Genomic DNA, 18,179 nt, shown 5'->3' with positions numbered 1-18,179 from the left:
CATGCATAGGACAAGGAAAGTGTGAGATCAAATCTCTCATAGCGTCATCTCTTTTTTCTCCCTACAGTTCAAGGCTGACTTGTGAGAGAAGTCCCGAAATGGATTGAGGCTCGGATAAACCCGGTCTCCGGTCTCCGGTCTCCGCTATGACGCATCGGGCCCCACCAATCAACAGAGGGATGGAAGCCTCACAATCTCGCGACTTGCGACACCAACTAGTGTGATCCACGCTTTCAACGCTATTCACGACGCGTTGTGACGCTGGCATCACCAGATCTACCAGTATCACTTGATTTACAGGCCTCTTTTGTCGATAGCAGAGTCGAGCTCAACTTCTTGATGCGCTGTCCAAGAGCAGCTAGGAATGGTACGCCAGTCCACAGCCCGCTCCACACGGAGCCGGGCCTCTCGTGGTCGCTCACGAAGGCATGAAGCGACAGGAGATGAGCAAGTGCAGGGTGTCTACCAGGAAATGCTGGAAGAAGCAGAAGCTCGAGACCCTGAGCAGTTCCGGTCGGATAGACCTATCAAAAGACGGCGAGTCGAAACCACCAAGGCTATACCCGTTGACTTGAGACCAAAGCCGGAGGACCGTACAGCAACAGACATGCTGCAGGCTGGAGCACAGCACGTGCAAACTATCTACGATTCAATCTCCGAGGAAGAATCGGATGTTGAATGGGAGGATGTCGATATTCCACAACCAGCAGAAGAGCTTCCTAGCACTGCAACGGTGTCTTCTGGAAATGATGAAACTCTTCAACTTACCCTTGGTCAAGAGCCCGAACCACGGAAAAAGGCAAATCGAAGGAAACCAGTCACGGCAGCCGAAAAGAAGTTACGATTAGATGTCCATAAGGTTCATATTCTATGCCTTCTGGCCCATGTTCACTTGCGCAATCGGTGGTGTAACAATGAGGGGCTTCAGGTATGAATTGACCTATTAGAAAGCTTTTGTATTACGCCTAACTAGGGACAGACCTTCTTGAAGAAAATGCTACCCAAGCGTATTATTGCACTGTTGAATCCAGACCACGATAAGCCACAGTTCACCAGATCGACCACATTCATTGATGGCCTGAACCAAGCCGGTGACATCTTCAACCGAAGGTACCAAGTCACCAAACCAGGACTGAAACGGGCACACTGGGCTGAAGACCAGAACCAGGTGAGGCAGAAAATGGTATGCAATGTCAAAACATCGATTTTCATAACGAGACAGTTCTGATATGGGCGCAGGAGTCAATCATGTTAGATGCGGAGATATTTCCGTCCCAGGAGGATTTTCAAACTCAAGCGCAGACAATTCAAGGATCTCGGGACTTCGGAGCCCAGCTTTTTTGTGCCCTTTTGCGATCAGTCGCCGTAGAGGCGAGACTTGTGTGCTCACTCCAGCCCCTACCATTCTCAGGTACTGTGAAGGATATGACACCATCCAAGGCAGGGCCTCAGTACATCGTTATTTCGTCCGATGACCATGAAACATCCACCGACGAGCGTCAAAGGTCCACAGCAGAGTCGCCCACTCCATCACGAACTCGGCGGCTTGGACGTCCTGAGTTCTCTTCACGCCCGACTCAGTCAACTGTGCGCGCAGGTGCGTCACTACTCTGCCCACTTCTCTCCCTTGGCCTGGGGGTAAGCTAACATGCCATAGTGTCTCGTCCAACTCCTCGTGAGTCCTCATATCCAGTCTTTTGGGTGGAGGCCTTCAATGAGGCTGTTCAAAAGTGGGTTCCCATAGATCCTTTGGTGACTAAATCCCTGGCAAAGCCCTCAAAGTTCGAGCCACCCGCAAGCGATCCCTATAACCATATGAACTACGTGATTGCGTTTGAGGATGATGCCTCTGCTAGAGATGTGACTCGGCGCTATGCTAAAGCGTTTAACGCGAAAACCCGGAAGCTTCGGGTCGAGTCTACTCGGAACGGCGATGCTTGGTGGAACAAGGCGTTACAGTCGTACGAAAAGCCATTCCTGGAGGATCGTGATCAGTTGGAGATCAGTGAATTGACCTCCAAATCAGCGGCGGAGCCAATGCCGCGCAACATCCAGGACTTCAAAGACCACCCCATCTATGCTCTCGAAAGACATCTGAATCGCAATCAAGTCATTTCTCCCAAGCGCGTGATCGGGCATGTTGGGCTGAGCAAAACCACTGCCAAAAGTGATAACTTGGAGCCAGTGTACCGTCGCTCTGATGTGCATATCGTGCGCAGTGCCGACAAGTGGTATCGGTTAGGTCGAGATGTCAAGGTGGGCGAGCAGCCTCTGAAACATGTCTCCGCCAGACGGCCCAAGAGCGGTTTTGCTAGTGATGAAGAGGAAGATACCGATGAAACAGCACTCTATGCAGAGTTCCAAACCGAGATTTACCGGCCTCCGCCGGTCGTTGGAGGACGGATACCACGAAATGTCTATGGAAACCTAGATGTTTACGTCCCAAGCATGGTACCGCCTGGAGCTGTTCATATTGAAAGCCCAGAAGCAGCGCGAGCCGCGCGGATTCTGGGCATTGATTATGCAGATGCCGTCACCGGGTTTGATTTCAAGGGTCGCCGAGGGACTGCCGTCATGCGGGGAATTGTTATCGCTATTGAATACCAGGAAGCCCTCGAAGAGGTCCTGATGGGCATGGCAGACGAGAGACATCAAGCTGCACTTGAGGCGCGAACAGTTGAAGTCCTTCGGTTCTGGAGACTTTTCCTGGTTAAGCTCAGGATCGCCGAAAGAGTCAAAGGCTACGCGGCTGAGGACGAAACAGCAATTGATGGATCCGTTTCGGAGATGAGTGTTGATGATGCTGAAGAAGCGGGTGGAGGATTCTTTCCAGAGCCAGATCAGCCAACCCGCAGTCCACCTCAAGGGTTCTCGGTCAACCGGGAAATGGGTGCTGTCTTGCGCGGAGGCGACCCGCAAGATGACTCCCCGGCAAAGTATGATCAGGAAGCTGGCAGTCTTGGAGGAGGTTTCATTCTCGATAAGTCTGTGGAAGAAGAGCCAGCCCCCAAGCCAAATGATTCTTCTCGTCCTCTACCGAAGCCAGCAACGGCAGGCCAAACCAGAAACTCAGGCGCTCCCCGGTACGAATTGGTCGTGGTTCCCAACCACCCTCAGCCAGGCACTGAAGAGCATGTACTTACTCATGAACACGAAGCGCCGAGGGAGCTAGAAGGGTCTTCTGAGAAAGCACCCATCGCGATTGATTCATCAACTAATGGTGACTCGAAGTCTGTTAGCGTTGAATTTCTTTCGCGCCCGCCGTCTCCTTCAGAGGCAGCGGCTGATCCGCCGCCTCAGGATTCTGACAGCGAAATTGAGAAAGGTTCATTGATGTCCGAGGACCCAGAAGATGAGGATGCATTTCCAGAGTGGCTCATGTGAACACTTGGGTTATCATAGTGCAGAGTACATGGATGACTGAACTGCGAATCGAAACCTTTGGGGTCTTAATTTCCATAATGAGCACGTGACCGCGTAGATGGCAGACGCGTCGACGCGATCTGCTTTAGGCTCCACCCACTAAAACGTCATGGCGAGCAAGGATCATTTTTACCCCCCTGTGCCTGCCCGAGTCTTCATGTCTCCAGAATCAGAGCTGCGATGAAACGTCCCCACAAGACAGAGAGACCCCCAGAGACGCCTCGCGACCATTTCCGAACCCCGAGTCGAGTCAGTCCTCCAGGATCCTCCAGAGCTTCCAAGAGCACGTTGAAACAGACAGTGTCTCCGCACATATCGGCATCTGGACCAACCCAGAGGAGAACTTCTCTACCGAGTTTGCGAGCGCAATCGACCCTCACCCAAATCGATTTCGTGACGCAAGCCACGCAGCCCGACGATGAGGAACTAGACTATATCGATGGATCGGAGCCGCGTGAAGATCCACGCCATACGAATAAGCCCATTCAAATAAGCGAGGCGTCAGATGATGACGCCGACTATCGGCCACCATCATGGACTAGATTCGAAACAAACAATGACCATCCCAAGCGAAGGAGGAAAAGCTCTGGAGTGTCTTTCCGAGTATCCGACCGTGTCCAGGCTGTGCGCAAAAGTCAAACACCCAAGGCAGGTCTCGGCAGCAAAGGAAAGCGCAAGCCATCTGAGAAGCCGCCTGTGAAGCCCGACAAGACCTTAACACAAATGGATTTTGTGCGGCGGTATATCACAATCGATGACGACGATAATGATGTGAATATGGGATACATCCAACCTGATCCTCAGAAAACACCTCCCACAAATGAACAACAACGAGCAACAACAACAACCCAAGACGAGAACACTCAGACGAGACGCCCGATCTCTTCCAAACGTAGTCGGGTCTTCGAGGCGGAGCTGGATCTTTCCACCGGCGAGCCAATATCACACTCAGAAGATACTCAACCTCCCGACCCTGGGGATCCCCCAATCACGCCACAGAAGCCTCGAAAGCTTGAAATTCCCTCTTCCCAGTCGCCTGAAAGTCCCGGGCTGGCTATAATAACATCATCCCAGTTTCGGAGCGCAACTCGTTCGCCGTCAAAACGAATTCCCTTCAATTTCACCGATCATTCCGACACTCCTATCAAGGAAGAATCTCCAGTGTCCCGACGAGCAGTCGGAAATTCGGAGAACCATAGAAATGAATCGCCATCAAAATCGTCGATCATTGGCTCGCCTCGAGTGCTCGACTCCCCGAAGAAGACTCCGTCAACTTCCACGAAAAGAATCCCCTCGAGTACAGCATCTGCCGATTCGACACCAAAAGGGATATTGAAAAACAATGAACCACAACCTCAGCACACCCAGAGGGAAAGGACTGTGGTTTATGAGACCGATGCTGAAACGGAACCAAGTGACTATGAAGGTGACCTGGACAATCTTCCTGTGACTCTATGTCGGCATGGTCCCCATATCGATGATATACGGGAATCCCATCACAGCCCACAATCACCGGCCGACGACTCTCAAGAGCTTCCTTTGCCGGAAATTAGACCTTCTGCAGACCTAGGCCCGGAACTACTCTCCGAGCCACCTATGTCAGATGCCTCCGTATTCTATCAAAGGATGCAGCCAGCTACTCAGTTTCCACATGAGCCTATTCCAACACTGAACACCCAGAAGCTATCTGAGTTGTTCCCCAATGAAGGAAGCACTCAGAAACCTGGAACTGGCCATGTAGTCACTCCAAAATTTCCTGGTCCGTTCTCGCAAAGTCAGACGCAAAGTCAAGACCCAGAGCGGATTGAAATTGTGCCAGAATCGTCGCCCGTCCGAGAGCAGGAGAACAACATGGAGAACGAGGCACTGTTTCGGCGACCTCGTGCGCCAGAGTCTGTTCAGGTCGAATCATCCCAGCCGATCGACCGAGGCAACTCCAGTCCGAATGGAGTTTTATCGCGCAGCCAGCTTCTCACTTCGAGTGTGATGGAGAGCGTTCCCATGCCTAATTTCTGGATGGGAAGTCAGGATAGTGTGGGGGAGCCCTATAGTTTACCTGATCGGTGACATCACAAGCCATTAACGAATAACGAGGCCATATGAATATAATGTTCATTTTCTACCATAAATAGCTGGGGTAAATATCATAGTTGAGATTGAGTGGTTCGTTGCGTAGTTGCGTCAGGCCAAGCACGGGGACAAAGCGGGGCGGTCAGGTCGTTGACGAACGCGGAGGTGCAACCTCATTTGTTGTTGCCAGGCTGAGACTCTTTCTCTCCTGCACCAACCATGGATATCGCATACGACCACATCCAGGAGGAGATCCTGTCTTCGAACAAAGATGCGGCTCCTTCCGATCCCAACGACGAAAAGCCGAACATCAACCTCAACACCGAACTCCAAGAAACCTTCCAGGCTTTCTCTGCCAGTCCGTGGGGTACCCGTATCGGAGGGCTTTGGGACAATGTCCGCAAACAGGGAGAAAGCTACTACGAGGGCGCTCGTCAGGAATATGCCGCTGCAAGTGAGGAGGCAGTAAAGGGTTTCTCGGGTCTGAGGGATAGCATTGTGGATCGGACAAAGGGGTTGTCCCTCAGCACGGCGGCGCTTACTGGGAGCACGGAAGGGCAGAAAGACGAGGCGACTACACCTACAGCTTCCACCGAGGGCGAGGCCAAGGCAAATGGAGAGACGCCTGGGCCTAGCGGAGAGGGTTTCATCTCTCGATTCAAGGCCGAGGCTGCCCGACGACTCAGGGAGATTGAGAAGGCAGAGGAGGCTGCAGATGAAGCGATTCTGCGGTTCGGGCTGAGCATCAGCCAGAAGCTGCGTGAGGCTGTGAGTATCGTGCCGCCAGAGACAGATGAGTCGGGCAAGCTCCTCTTTGAGAGCAAGGACGCCGACGGCAAGAGAGTCATCCACGCCACTCGTTTTGATGCTCAGCTGCACGTTATTCATTCGAACCTGGACAGCTTCACCAAGGACCCTGTCAGTGACAAGTTCCCGGAATTCAAGAAGGATTTCAACGTTGAGGGCAAGACGGATGAGATTGCTTCTCATCTGGAGAAGTACCCCGAGCTCCGGTCGGCCATGGAGAAGCTCGTCCCCGAGCAGGTGGAGTATGCCGATTTCTGGACTCGGTATTTTTTCCTACGCCTTGTGATCGAAACCGAGGAGCAGAAGCGCAAGGAACTCCTCAAGGGTATGTCATCCTGTCCTGTCTTCGTCGCGGGCCATTTGCTAATCCCTGTAACCCAGGCGCCAATGCTGAAGATGAAGAAGAGGTCGCCTGGGATGACGACTCTGACTCCGAATCCGAGTCGCCTTCCACTCCCCAAGTCCGCCCTGGCAACCCAAATCTCGCCCCGGCCAATGTGACTCCCAAGGCGGAGCCTCGCCGCTCCAATGATCAGCAATCTCAGGCCGACAGTGAATCGAGCTACGACGTCGTGAGCGGAGCTGCGAGCAAAACACCCAGCAGCCCCAAGGAGAAGAGTACCTCGGAAGGGAAGGAGGATGACAGTGACGAGGACTGGGAATAAACGACCTGATCTCGATCAAAGGGGCTGAGTCGGTCCTCTGAAGAGGGTAGGCGAGGCCGTGTCTATCTTCCCAGACCCGATTATCACAGATCGGCTTGCTCGTGGAATTTGTGTCCCTGGCCTTGCCGGCGTTCGGTTTCATCAATTGGATCATTGGCGTTAAGGGGCTCTGTGTTCGTTTCTCCTATTCCCAACTTTCGTTTTCTTATCTTGACTTCAGCGATCGACGCCCACAGCTATCTTTTTTTTCGTGTCTGTTCAATCTTGCCATGCACATGTTTTGCTCTATTTACATATCGTCTTCGAATCGAGTGCGAATCTTCGAGTAGCGATCTTATGTATTGGGTCAAATCCTTCTCTTGGCAGTCCCAAGATTGCCCACTGCTCTCATGAACAGAGTACAGGAGTACTTGTTCTACAGAAGCGAACAAGAATGGCTCAGGCCCCCACCTGTTTATCAAGATGATAATATAGCCAAAACAGTCGGTTTCTACGTGAAAGGGTACTGCGCTTTATCCGTGGCAATTCAATCCCACCGAGGACATTGATTGTCTTCTCTTGGTCATTATCATACACGCTCATGATACCCAAAAGTCCGCCCTACTCCGCTGTCCCAGACCCAGCACTCCCATCTCTTGGAACAGTCGACGGCTTTTTAGCCAGTGGTGAGCCTGGCCGCGACCCTGTCTCCTGCGGATAAGCTGGTGTCATGCCTCGCAGACCACTTGGGCGTCTGGGATCCAAGCGGGCACTTGGCGAACCCCGACGTTGTACAGGGGTTTCAGGAGTACTCTCCCGGGAACGAAGCTGAAAGCCTCGCGACATCCCGCCGGGGGAGTAGATATCATCACCTTCACGAGAATAAGCATAGGGGCTACCGGGACTCCAGGCATACTGGTAGTCTTCGCCACGTCGCTTGACCGGGCTTTCATCGTAGGGATCCCATCCGACGCGGCGGCGTGCTTCGGAGCGGACGCGTTGGCGATGTTGCTCGTCGCCCCCGGCGCCGGTTGTGGAGGATTCCTCGAGGAAGAAGTTGAGGAGTTCGTCACTGATGGACAGATGCGACTGTTGTTGGAATTGTTGGAGGGATGTAAGACGAAGGAGTGTTTCCAGGAGGGATAGAGACGTGCGAATGTTTTCGAAAAGGGGATTGGAGGCTGTTGTCGTGGCTGCGATGGGTTTGGTAGGCGATGGTGACGAGGACAATTTGTCATTAAGCGCTAGATTTTCCATCATGCTTGGGTCGATCGAGGGCTCAGCTGTTGATGAATGAGGGTTTTCTGGCTCGGACCCGGTGTCTGAACTGTCATCCTCGTTGTAAACTTCGAATGCAATCCACTCCGGATCTAGACCTGGAGGTAATCGCCATTCCTCGGGAATTGCATCTTCATGTAAAAATTGAGAGCTTGTATCCAGTGAAGCACTAGCGCCGTTCAATTGTGCGTCAAGCTGTGCTTGCTCTTGGTCTTCTGGCTCCTCCGAGGGCTCCGACGCATAATCGTCCTCGACGTCCTGCCGCTCCATCATGCGGCGCGGCGGTAGCGCATTCAAATCTCTTTTCAGCAGCAGGACTGGGTTATTTGTCTCCCCTTCCGTGCTGATATTAAGAATTCGGCCTGTATCGGCATAGAAGATCTTGGAAATTTGGTGGATGGGAAGGATTTCGCGAATGCCAGCCGTGGTAACGCCTTCGCAGCTATGAGGCTGGGGCTCGTCATCTTCAAACGTATGAACTCGTCCATCGTCCAGGTCCTCAATGATCAGGACTTGATATGCGTATTCATCGACACCAGCCGGCCCTGAAAGCTGGGGCATCTTTCCGGAGCCTTCTGGGTAATACAAGTTCATCGGAACTCGCCGCAGCTTCAAACGTGCCTTGTGCATGACTTCCTTCCATGTGGCCTCACGGACAGATTCTTCATCATGAGGGCGCAAATGACTTGCAAACAGCATATACATGGACAATGTAAATGTCGGTCCTATTTGCATTGCCTGTGACTCGGTCATGGAATATTGCGTGTCTCCAGCAGTTAAAAAGGTGCTGGCCTGCAGAAGCCGGGATGGCGATACTGTTGATGGCAGATTGGTGGATAATTTAGCGCCAGAAGTCGTGATGGCCAGATTCATCAGTGGCACTGCATCCTCGATCCGAGCGAGCAACCTCTTGATGTCTTTGATAATGAGCTTCACTTCCATTTCATTGTGCAGTCGATCTTGAGATGATTTCGAGTTCTTGCGCATCTTTTCCTCGGATGCCGCCGCTCGTGCCAATCGTTGCCCAAGGGCCTGGATATCCCATCTCAGGGATTTGGTGAGGGCAACAGCGGATTCGAGAGATGTATTGCCTCGAGCAGCACTATATATCTCCTTAGGGCTTGAACAAGTGTTTTGACATGACTCAAAGTCACTCACATCAGCTCAATCATGTCAATTGACGGAGAGATGACCTGTTAGTAGTGTCAGCAGGGCTGATAAGACATGGAGATTGGGGTAATGTTGGACCTGTATCTTGCTCTCGAGACGCTGCTGTAAAGACAACAGTTCATCGCGGTCTTCGCCATCAACATTCTGATCCCAAAAACATCAGCACTCGGGCTCTACACTTGGCCTCCAGATGATGTGTACTTTGAGTAAGCGTGACGACTGACGCATGGCATAGCTAGCAGTGATCGCGATTCCCGAGCTGTACTAAATGATTAGACTTCGTCGCTTCAGTCATTCGGACCAGCGCAACTGACCGAATGGCATAGTTCATAGCCTGCTGGGTTAGCTGCTCCCCATGTGTTCCATTAGCGGCTTATCACGAGTCGTTTCGATCCAGTTAAAAGACTTACGCGAGTCAGAAAGACATCCATGGTGAGGACAGACAGATGCAACCACTCGAATTCTGCAGGACTGGTTGAATGGCGCGCTGCTTTGGTGCCCCTGAGGAATAAAGCATGGAGCGCTTATCGATAGCCCACCTTGGAAGGTGGTTGCCCAACAGCCAGAATCTTCGAAGGACGCGCCCAACGCTGGGGGTTCCACAGTCAGGGCTGAAATACCGGAGGCTCCTTGCACCTTCACTTTCCGAGTAGCAATTTGAAGTCAAGTTCTTGCTCAACGAGAGACAAGCAGGAGAAAGCGCCATTCGGATCCTTTTGCATATCATCCACGTGACTCTCTATCGCGGGGTGCTGACTCAGCCGTGCAAAATCAAAAACGCCGGGCCCCTCATTGTTATTTGCCCTCCAACCCCCGACTTTCGTGTCGTCTACACCGTGTCCTTGATTGCGTCCCGGATTTCCTCTCACGATGTCGAACCAAACCCCCGACTCTTGGGAGGATGAGCTCTCCCGACAGGCTGAGGGTGTCAACCTAAACGCACAAGGCCGTCCTCAGGCCCAGGCGCCTACCTTTCAACCTGGCGCAGCCACCTTCCAGCCCGGTGCGGCTTCTTTCCAGCCCGGTGCTACTTCTTTTGTACCTGGTCAGCAGTTCCAGCAGTATGGTGGTGGCTACCCGTACGCCCAGTATGGCCAGCAAGCATACGGCTATCCCCAGCAAGCCTACGGTCAGTATGGCGCATATGCCCAGCAGCCCGGTGGCTACAACCAGTACTATAACCAGCAACCGGGTGGCTTTGTCCAGCAACCTCGCCAGAATGCTCCTGCTCCGGCGAAGCAGGCCCCTCAAGCGACACCAGCCCAGGCCGCCCCCAAGCCTGCCTCGAACGCATCCGCTGCCCCGCCCAAGGCCAAGGTCCTGTCGATCGGTGCTGCCTCCTCCACTACTGCCCCAAAGACCAAGGTCCTCTCAATTGGTACTCCTACACCCGCTGCGAATGCCGCGAACAACACTTCGGACTCGGCAACCAAGACTGATACGAAGGGAACTGCGGCTGCCGAAGCCGGCGCCAAGGTAACCGCTACCAAGGCAATTGAAAAGACGGAAAAGAAGGCGGACCAGAAGGCTGCTGCAAGCGGCAAGTCCTCGCCTACTCCGTCCTCTGGACGCTCTAGCCCTGGCCGTTCAAGCCCCGCTCGTGGTGAAACAGGCAAGCAGGCTCGGGATGCCAACGGTGTGGCCAAGCAACAATTGGCCGATGTTGATGAGGACACATTGAAGGAAATCTATGGTGAGAGGCGAGAGCATGTCAATGTTGTCTTCATCGGTCACGTTGATGCTGGTAAGTCTACGCTGGGTGGTTCTTTGCTGTACTGCACCGGCATGGTGGACGAGCGGACTATGGACAAGTACAAGAAGGAGGCGAAGGAAGCCGGTCGAGAGACCTGGTATCTTTCGTGGGCCCTTGATCTGACCAACGAGGAGCGTTCCAAGGGTAAGACCGTCGAGGTCGGTCGTGCGTTCTTCAAGGTTACCAGACCTTCGGACGATGGCCCCATTGAGCGACAGTTCTCGATCTTGGATGCTCCTGGTCACAAATCTTATGTGCCATCCATGATTGGCGGTGCCTCTCAGGCAGATCTGGGTGTCCTTGTCATCTCCTCCCGTAGGGGTGAATATGAGACCGGGTTCGAGAAGGGTGGCCAGACTCGTGAGCACGCCCTACTTGCTCGCAACACTGGTGTTGCCAAGCTCGTCCTGGTTGTGAATAAGATGGATGACCCAACTGTCGAGTGGAGCAAGGAACGCTTCGACGAGTGCACTGTCAAGGTTATCAAGTTCTTGGAAGCTCTCGGCTACAAGAAGAGTGACATCTTCTGTATGCCCATCTCTGCTCAGCGAACCATTGGTATTAAGGACCGCGTTCCTAAGGACCTTGCTCCGTGGTATGACGGACCCTCGTTGCTTGAATATCTGACGGACTTCAAGCTGCCGGAGCGTAAGATTAATGCTCCGTTCATGATGCCCATCAGCGCCAAGTACCGGGACATGGGCACCATGGCGGAAGGTCGTATCGAATCGGGTGTTGTCAGAAAGAACGGCAACTACCTCATGATGCCTAACCGAACAGAAGTTCAGGTTGCTGCTCTCTATGGTGAAACCGAAGACGAAATTCCAAACGCCACTTGTGGTGACCAGGTTCGCATGCGCCTTCGTGGCGTGGAAGAAGAGGATTTCTTCCCTGGTTTCGTGCTCTGCTCTCCGAAGCGTCCCGTGAACTGCGTGTCTGCCTTTGAGGCCAAGATTCGTATCCTGGAGCTCAAGAGCATTCTGACTGCTGGTTTTAACTGTGTTCTCCATGTCCACTCCGCCGTTGAGGAGGTTACCTTCGCTGCCCTCCTCCACAAGCTTGAGCCTGGCACTGGCCGCAAGAGCAAGCGTCCTCCTCCATTTGCCAGCAGGGGTCAGACCATCATTGCTCGCCTCGAGGTCACTAGTACTGCAGGCGCAGTTTGCGTTGAAAAGTTCGAGGACTACAATCAGCTGGGAAGATTCACACTGCGTGATCAGGTATGTCCTATATCTATTCATCTCGATTATAAAAGGTATTTTGCTAACCTTGACTTTAGGGACAAACCATTGCTATTGGTATGATCACCAAACTCATTACACCTGAGACCACGGCGTAAATGACGCGCGAAACGTATATTGGAATTTCCAACTCTCCGTGATGGGCGGGAAGAGTCTACAAAAGGACGCCGGTATGATGGCTACGGTCATTGCTCAACCACTCGGTGCACCTGTTGACCGAGCGTGAGCAAAGCCTCTGGATAGGGAGGTTTGGGCGGGCAGAGGTCGAGCGATGATACACCCACAACCAGTCCACCTCAACTTACGATGATGATTTCTTCTATTTCCTCTCATATAGATATTTTGCTCTGTCTTTCGAATGTAAAAAGCCATCGAGCTGCATGTTGTCCTACACACTTGTAACGGCAGCAATGTCAAAGAGTGCGGCGGCAGGATCACTGAGATCATTTGGTCTGTATGTAGATAAAAGAAATTACCCATGGATATATTCGCCTCCGGGACGCTTGCCCACAAAATGCAACATTGCGAGATAACATGCCACACATTTACCGCTTCTTTTTCCCAGCGACCTTGGTAAACCCATCATCATCAATTTCGGGCTCGACCTTCTCTCTCGGCGCGCGCACTAGGGCGGGGGCATCATTCATGTCCACATCGCCACCATCAGATTCGTCCGGCTCGTCATCCGTCTCTTGATCCTCATCCCGCGCATCGACTTTCTTGAACATGCCGGAGGCTGCCGACTTCTGCTGACTCTTCTTCTGCCAGGCCTCCCACATCGTCTGAATCGGCCCGAAGTCCCCTCGCGCAGTCTGCGCTTTCATTTCCATGATTTCATCTGCGACATTGCCGGCGCTCTCGTCATCGACCACGACGTCGAACTCGTCGTTCATCACCTGAATTAGCACATCCTCCAGATCCTCCGCGTCGGTCTCGGGCCGATCGCTCAGCATCTCAGAAATGGCGCCGCAGAGCCAGTCACGCTTGTCGTTGGAGGTTGGGCCGCCCCAGTTCGACTGTACGGCTAGTGTGAGAGCGGGCCAGTTGTTGAGTGCGAGGGTGATGCCCAGGTCGAGGTAGGAGGGGGCATCGGTAGCCGCCGGGGCAGCAGTCGATTGTGCGTCCATTTCAGGGTGAAATGTAAAAGGGCTTCAAGAGTGATTCTGGTATATTGACCAAGTGCGATTTGTGAATGTCGCTTGGAGTTGGCTCGATCGATACCCCGCAGGCTTGGTGGGGGAGGAACGAGAAGTTGAAATCACGGAAGGTGGACCAACACTGGCGTATCAGGGTGCGAATGCCAGGTTATATCACCTTTGATATCTTGGCATGGGTACCTTGGGGTCAATTGAAGAAGGAAGAAGGTGTAGGGTAGGGTCTGTTTATTTGGTGGTCTGGATCATCCAAAATTTTTTGAGCTGCGATTAGATATGATCAAGAGGGTCACATGACCATTTATGGTGTATTATGTCAACTGAACAAGAACTTTCCAAGCTTGGAAGGCTGCATGGCAAGTGGGAAGATGAATCAATAAAAAGGCTCTCATTGGGTGAGTGTACAGAAGAAACCAGAAGTATTTATTACGTGTAGTTTACAGGATTTTTTTGTGGGGGAGGAGGCTGTGGAAGTCCTCTATCCGTAGGAGTAACACAAATGAGAAAACAATAAGACAATTCTAGATACTCCGAGACGGTGAATCGACCCCGGCTGCCGTGTGAAAGACGGCGATGTTAGCCACTACGCCATATCGGAAGGTAACTATGAATTACGTATTTGAATTTAGACTACTTATCCTTACACGTCTATGTATATACCCATGATTTTCTAACGGAGCGTTCAATAACTCAACGGGAGCTTTCTCGGGTCTTGTTGGCACAAAGCAAGTCTCCAGGCCATTCACCGGCTCTGAAATTGACTGATTTGCCAATAGCCAAAAGAAGCTTCTGCGCTCAAGCTCATTCTAGCTATCTTAGGGATGCCTATTGTTCAATGCCTCTATATCTTTGTCAGACTGTCTCCGCTATTTTGTTCCGCACCTGTTGCATAGTTCCTACTTTCCATAAGGACCTTTTCGCTAACGGCGATTCTGTTGTGTAGTATTGAGTTTATACTGGATATGATACTCGAGGCTCGGGGAGGAGCGCCTCGTAATCATCATTCATATTAGTATGCTCTGTGTGAGCTGATTCACAAAGAATTTTACCTTATCAGACTAAATGAACCCCTATCAAGATATCTTGTATATCTTTCCGATCCTATAATAATGCAATCTGGTTCAACGTAGAGCCTACTTACTTGAGAGTCGACTTATTGTTAACGAATGTATAGATAATATATACTAAAGGATCCACCTTAACTAGAAATCGTCAGAATTTGCTCTCAGTGATATATTCTACTTCTTATAAGTCTTCTATAATTTAGTGGGTCGTCGGTACTTAATCTTGCTATGCCACTAGTTAGATTATGGTCCACTGAAGGTTTCCTATAGGGCTAATACTTTAACCTAGTTGAAGATAATATTTTCGTATACCTTTGTAGGAATCAGAAAAAGCTTTTCCTTGTAGTACTGTATAAAGCTGTTGCTCCCTGTATCAAATCACATTAGATATGGTAACTAGGCTCGGGAGATCTTACTTACCAGGGGCAATTCCTTGATGCCATAGAAACTTCCCATTTTGTATACTGATATAAGATATAGGGAGCTTGATTCAAGATGTCTTTATAGAGCCATATCTATTTGAATCCTCTATATTTGCTTGTGGAAGAACTCAAAATTAGATTTGGAATGAAGTAGGGCTGAGGATTTTATATCCTATAGGACTGTGCGAGTATTCAATCATTTAATGAATCTTCCATAAAAATGCTTATTTCAAAATTTGAGTATCGAGTCATCAACATTGGTGACAAAATCTGCATTCAGCCGCTGCTTAAATTGGGACTGGACTGTCTGTAGGTGGGCTCTGACCAGTCACGTTCTGATCCATTGTCGTCAGTGACCAAATTTGAAGAACTTACATTGATCAATCGGTTTCTAAAGGGGAAATTTGTCGAAATGAGTGATTGTCAAAATTCCATAAGCTGTACAACTTTTTACGCACCAAAACCGAAATTCCTCACATTCTTCCAATGATCTCGGGAATTTAATATTAGAGAGACCCCTTCATAATCACTTCAACGTCTGCCTACAATTTAATCGATAAGCTTCGCAACCTCATTGGCTCTCAAATCAAATCCAAAATACTAAAGCTGACTTTCTTTTATTTACTTTAGCTTAAAATGGCTTGTTTTACATTAGAGCTTGTGGCTTCGCAGAGTGCAGAAGCCAGATTCAAAAAGTTTCCAGTCCACTCAAATGTGATTCGGTGGCTAGTTATGGAGTCGTAATCAAACCCTATCCCAGAAATCCTTGTTATCCATAGGGCTCTGGTCCACAAACGTAGTGGACAGGTCAGCGAGTGTGCCTCTTCTAGACAAAATACAGGAGTCACCAAATAAAAAGTAAATCTCCCAGTCGACAATACATAGCACATAGCAACTAATCCAGGGAGCAATGGCCTTTAAAACGCAACACTCGGTCGGTGTTACATTGTCATTCTCTTCATCAATCATACCCAAATCAGGCCTAACCCAAACCTCCCGCCGAAGATGGACAGCAATTCTAATCAGTGGAGCTGCGTCCATGCGTCTGAACGATTCAAGCTTCAGGTAATAATTCATAGCCCACCAAAGTAGGTGACCACAGTCAGAGTCAAGCGCAAAAGTCGGCGAAATATCCATAGCTGCGATATATACTTGTGCAACCGTAAAAGAAAATATTCGAGGAGGGAATTTGCTCTGGCACCGCCGAAGAAGCGCTTGGTTGGTAGGAGTCAAGCTAGAGCCGTCGGCATCAACCACGAAGACTCCAGGAGAGTTAGCATCGAAAATCATTCTTAACAAATTATTTATGATGTGAATCCTTACCATCGCTGAAGCTTGTGAGCTATGGAAATTCCTCCCCTAAATTGAGAGCGGTATTCATATTGAAGAATCATCGACTAGGTAAGTAGGTATAGATTTTTAGAATATGAGCACACAATGGAAGATATATGATAAGTACGCCATATTTATATATTGGGCCTATGAACTCCTAGATTCTGAAGACAGAGAAAAGAAAAACAACATGTGATGAAGACTTTCCTGCACTAGATATATATGCACTGACTTAGGACAATGTCCTCATTTTGTGTATAGAGAAAGGCCTAGAGCAATTGGTCCACAATACACTTTTAGCGTTTTGATTGCTTGGATTTTCTGAGTTTGTTCTAGAAAGAATTCCACTGTTAGGTAATTAAAGAATTATAGTTTTATCACTTTAAAAAGAATCTATAGATTAGGTTTGTATATTAATTACTACAGAAATATAGTTAATACTAGATAGGGTAGAATCATTCCTTTAAATATAGCTTACTAGAACTGGCCTTTATCAGTGTATCTATTTCTGTAAAATCTGAGTGGCTATTAGCTATATTTAGACTTATAGATATCTCTTACTGGTGTATATGAGAAGTTCCAGTGTTGATCTTTATATATTTAGGGGGGATATATACCACTTAAGTATTTATTTCTGATAGCCTTGCTTAGATATTTAAGATAGTACCTCTTAACTCTGTATTAGTAGAAGGTCTAAGCTAGAAATATGATAAAAGCTATAAATATAATGAGAATAGAAAGTAGGCTATAGATGATATCTAAGGTTAATATTCTCCTAGAGAATAGGACAGTGAAATATAAAAGCTTATACTAGTGCTATAGCTAGAATCTGCTAGAACCCTTAAATCCTAGATAAATTTAAATATAGAAAATAGATAGTAAGTGAATACCTTTTCCTAGTAGTCACTAAATCTAAAATCTCGAAGGTTATCTGTAAGAATTTTCTTCTCCAGCCTACTAAATCAGCTTTAGGCTCAATATTGGGTTTGTAGATAAAATCCACGCTATAGATAACGATTATTTTATATAAAACACTTAGTAATAATACTAGAAAAATACTAGGGGTTTGTAAGTTGCTTAAAGCTCTTCAGAATTGTAATAGGACTAGTATTGATAACTTGATTCTGATAAATACTACAAAGGAATTAGTTATGGCTCTAAGTGATCCTACTATTTAGAAGCTAACAGTTATCACTTAGCAATTTAATTCATTGGGTATACTATCTAAGGAGCTAAGCAACTTTCTGATGTGGCTAAGAGACCTTCAAGTTTAGCGCGTAGCCTATGAAATATAAAAGATTATAACAATGAGACGTTCAGCTTGCAGGAATTCAAGGCCACCCATGACTTTTTACCTGATCCAGACTATACAGAGGTTGTAAAGACCTATGATTTTCATACTTCCATGTAAGTAGTATGGCAACTTGCATAAGATGATAGGGTTTCAAGCTACCCCTCACTTTGTTAGGGTTATCCCAATCAGGTATAAATCTGCTTTTGTCTCCTATCTATTCTTCATCCTCTATACCCTATAGAAACATATAGCAGAGTGTTTCTATTCTATAGAAGTAACTTAGAATATACTTATTATCTTAAATCAATACTTCTAAAAGTAAAGAGCAATAGATCCTCTTTACGCTTAAATACTTATTAACCTATACTAGACTATAGAGGTGTTTATTAATAATTTATTTATCTGTCTAGTTCCTCTTTCACTAATACTTATACCTATAAATAGGTACCAGATATATTAGGGAGACTGTTATTGTTACCGAAGGGTTAGAAACGGAACGGGAGAACCCTAATTCCGAGATCACTACC

The 18,179-nt window shown here is 49.1% G+C and overlaps 6 protein-coding genes across 6 annotated transcripts; 4 read left to right on the top strand and 2 right to left on the bottom strand.

The window, feature by feature from the left end:
- Positions 1-364: 364 nt before the first annotated feature.
- Positions 365-3,384, top strand: N7459_001243 (uncharacterized protein; the record flags this gene model as incomplete). Its single annotated transcript, XM_056940428.1, has 4 exons — positions 365-928; positions 980-1,183; positions 1,240-1,597; positions 1,658-3,384. 4 exons carry the CDS (start codon positions 365-367, stop codon positions 3,382-3,384), a joined length of 2,853 nt encoding a protein of 950 aa, XP_056804708.1.
- Positions 3,385-3,603: 219 nt separating this feature from the next.
- Positions 3,604-5,490, top strand: N7459_001242 (uncharacterized protein; the record flags this gene model as incomplete). Its single annotated transcript, XM_056940427.1, has 1 exon — positions 3,604-5,490. One exon carries the CDS (start codon positions 3,604-3,606, stop codon positions 5,488-5,490), a length of 1,887 nt encoding a protein of 628 aa, XP_056804707.1.
- A 222-nt stretch (positions 5,491-5,712) lies between these two features.
- On the top strand, positions 5,713-6,965 carry N7459_001241 (BSD domain-containing protein; the record flags this gene model as incomplete). Its single annotated transcript, XM_056940426.1, has 2 exons — positions 5,713-6,625; positions 6,682-6,965. The coding sequence occupies 2 exons, from the start codon at positions 5,713-5,715 to the stop codon at positions 6,963-6,965; spliced, it is 1,197 nt and encodes a 398-aa protein (XP_056804706.1).
- A 600-nt stretch (positions 6,966-7,565) lies between these two features.
- N7459_001240 (RanGTP-binding protein) lies at positions 7,566-9,823 on the bottom strand (the record flags this gene model as incomplete). Its single annotated transcript, XM_056940425.1, has 6 exons — positions 7,566-9,324; positions 9,381-9,415; positions 9,471-9,536; positions 9,594-9,651; positions 9,707-9,738; positions 9,803-9,823. 6 exons carry the CDS (start codon positions 9,821-9,823, stop codon positions 7,566-7,568), a joined length of 1,971 nt encoding a protein of 656 aa, XP_056804705.1.
- Positions 9,824-10,262: 439 nt separating this feature from the next.
- N7459_001239 (translation termination factor GTPase eRF3) lies at positions 10,263-12,484 on the top strand (the record flags this gene model as incomplete). Its single annotated transcript, XM_056940424.1, has 2 exons — positions 10,263-12,365; positions 12,425-12,484. 2 exons carry the CDS (start codon positions 10,263-10,265, stop codon positions 12,482-12,484), a joined length of 2,163 nt encoding a protein of 720 aa, XP_056804704.1.
- A 447-nt stretch (positions 12,485-12,931) lies between these two features.
- N7459_001238 (pre-rRNA-processing TSR2 family protein) lies at positions 12,932-13,513 on the bottom strand (the record flags this gene model as incomplete). The annotated part of the gene is made up of 1 exon (XM_056940423.1): positions 12,932-13,513. One exon carries the CDS (start codon positions 13,511-13,513, stop codon positions 12,932-12,934), a length of 582 nt encoding a protein of 193 aa, XP_056804703.1.
- Positions 13,514-18,179: the final 4,666 nt, after the last annotated feature.

Source organism: Penicillium hispanicum (assembly GCF_028827665.1).
Source record: "Penicillium hispanicum strain IBT 35686 chromosome Unknown utg000001l_segment0_segment0, whole genome shotgun sequence".
Classification (NCBI taxonomy): domain Eukaryota; kingdom Fungi; phylum Ascomycota; class Eurotiomycetes; order Eurotiales; family Aspergillaceae; genus Penicillium; species Penicillium hispanicum.
Note: the sequence above shows the minus strand (reverse complement) of the source record. Positions and strands in the feature narration are given on the sequence as shown.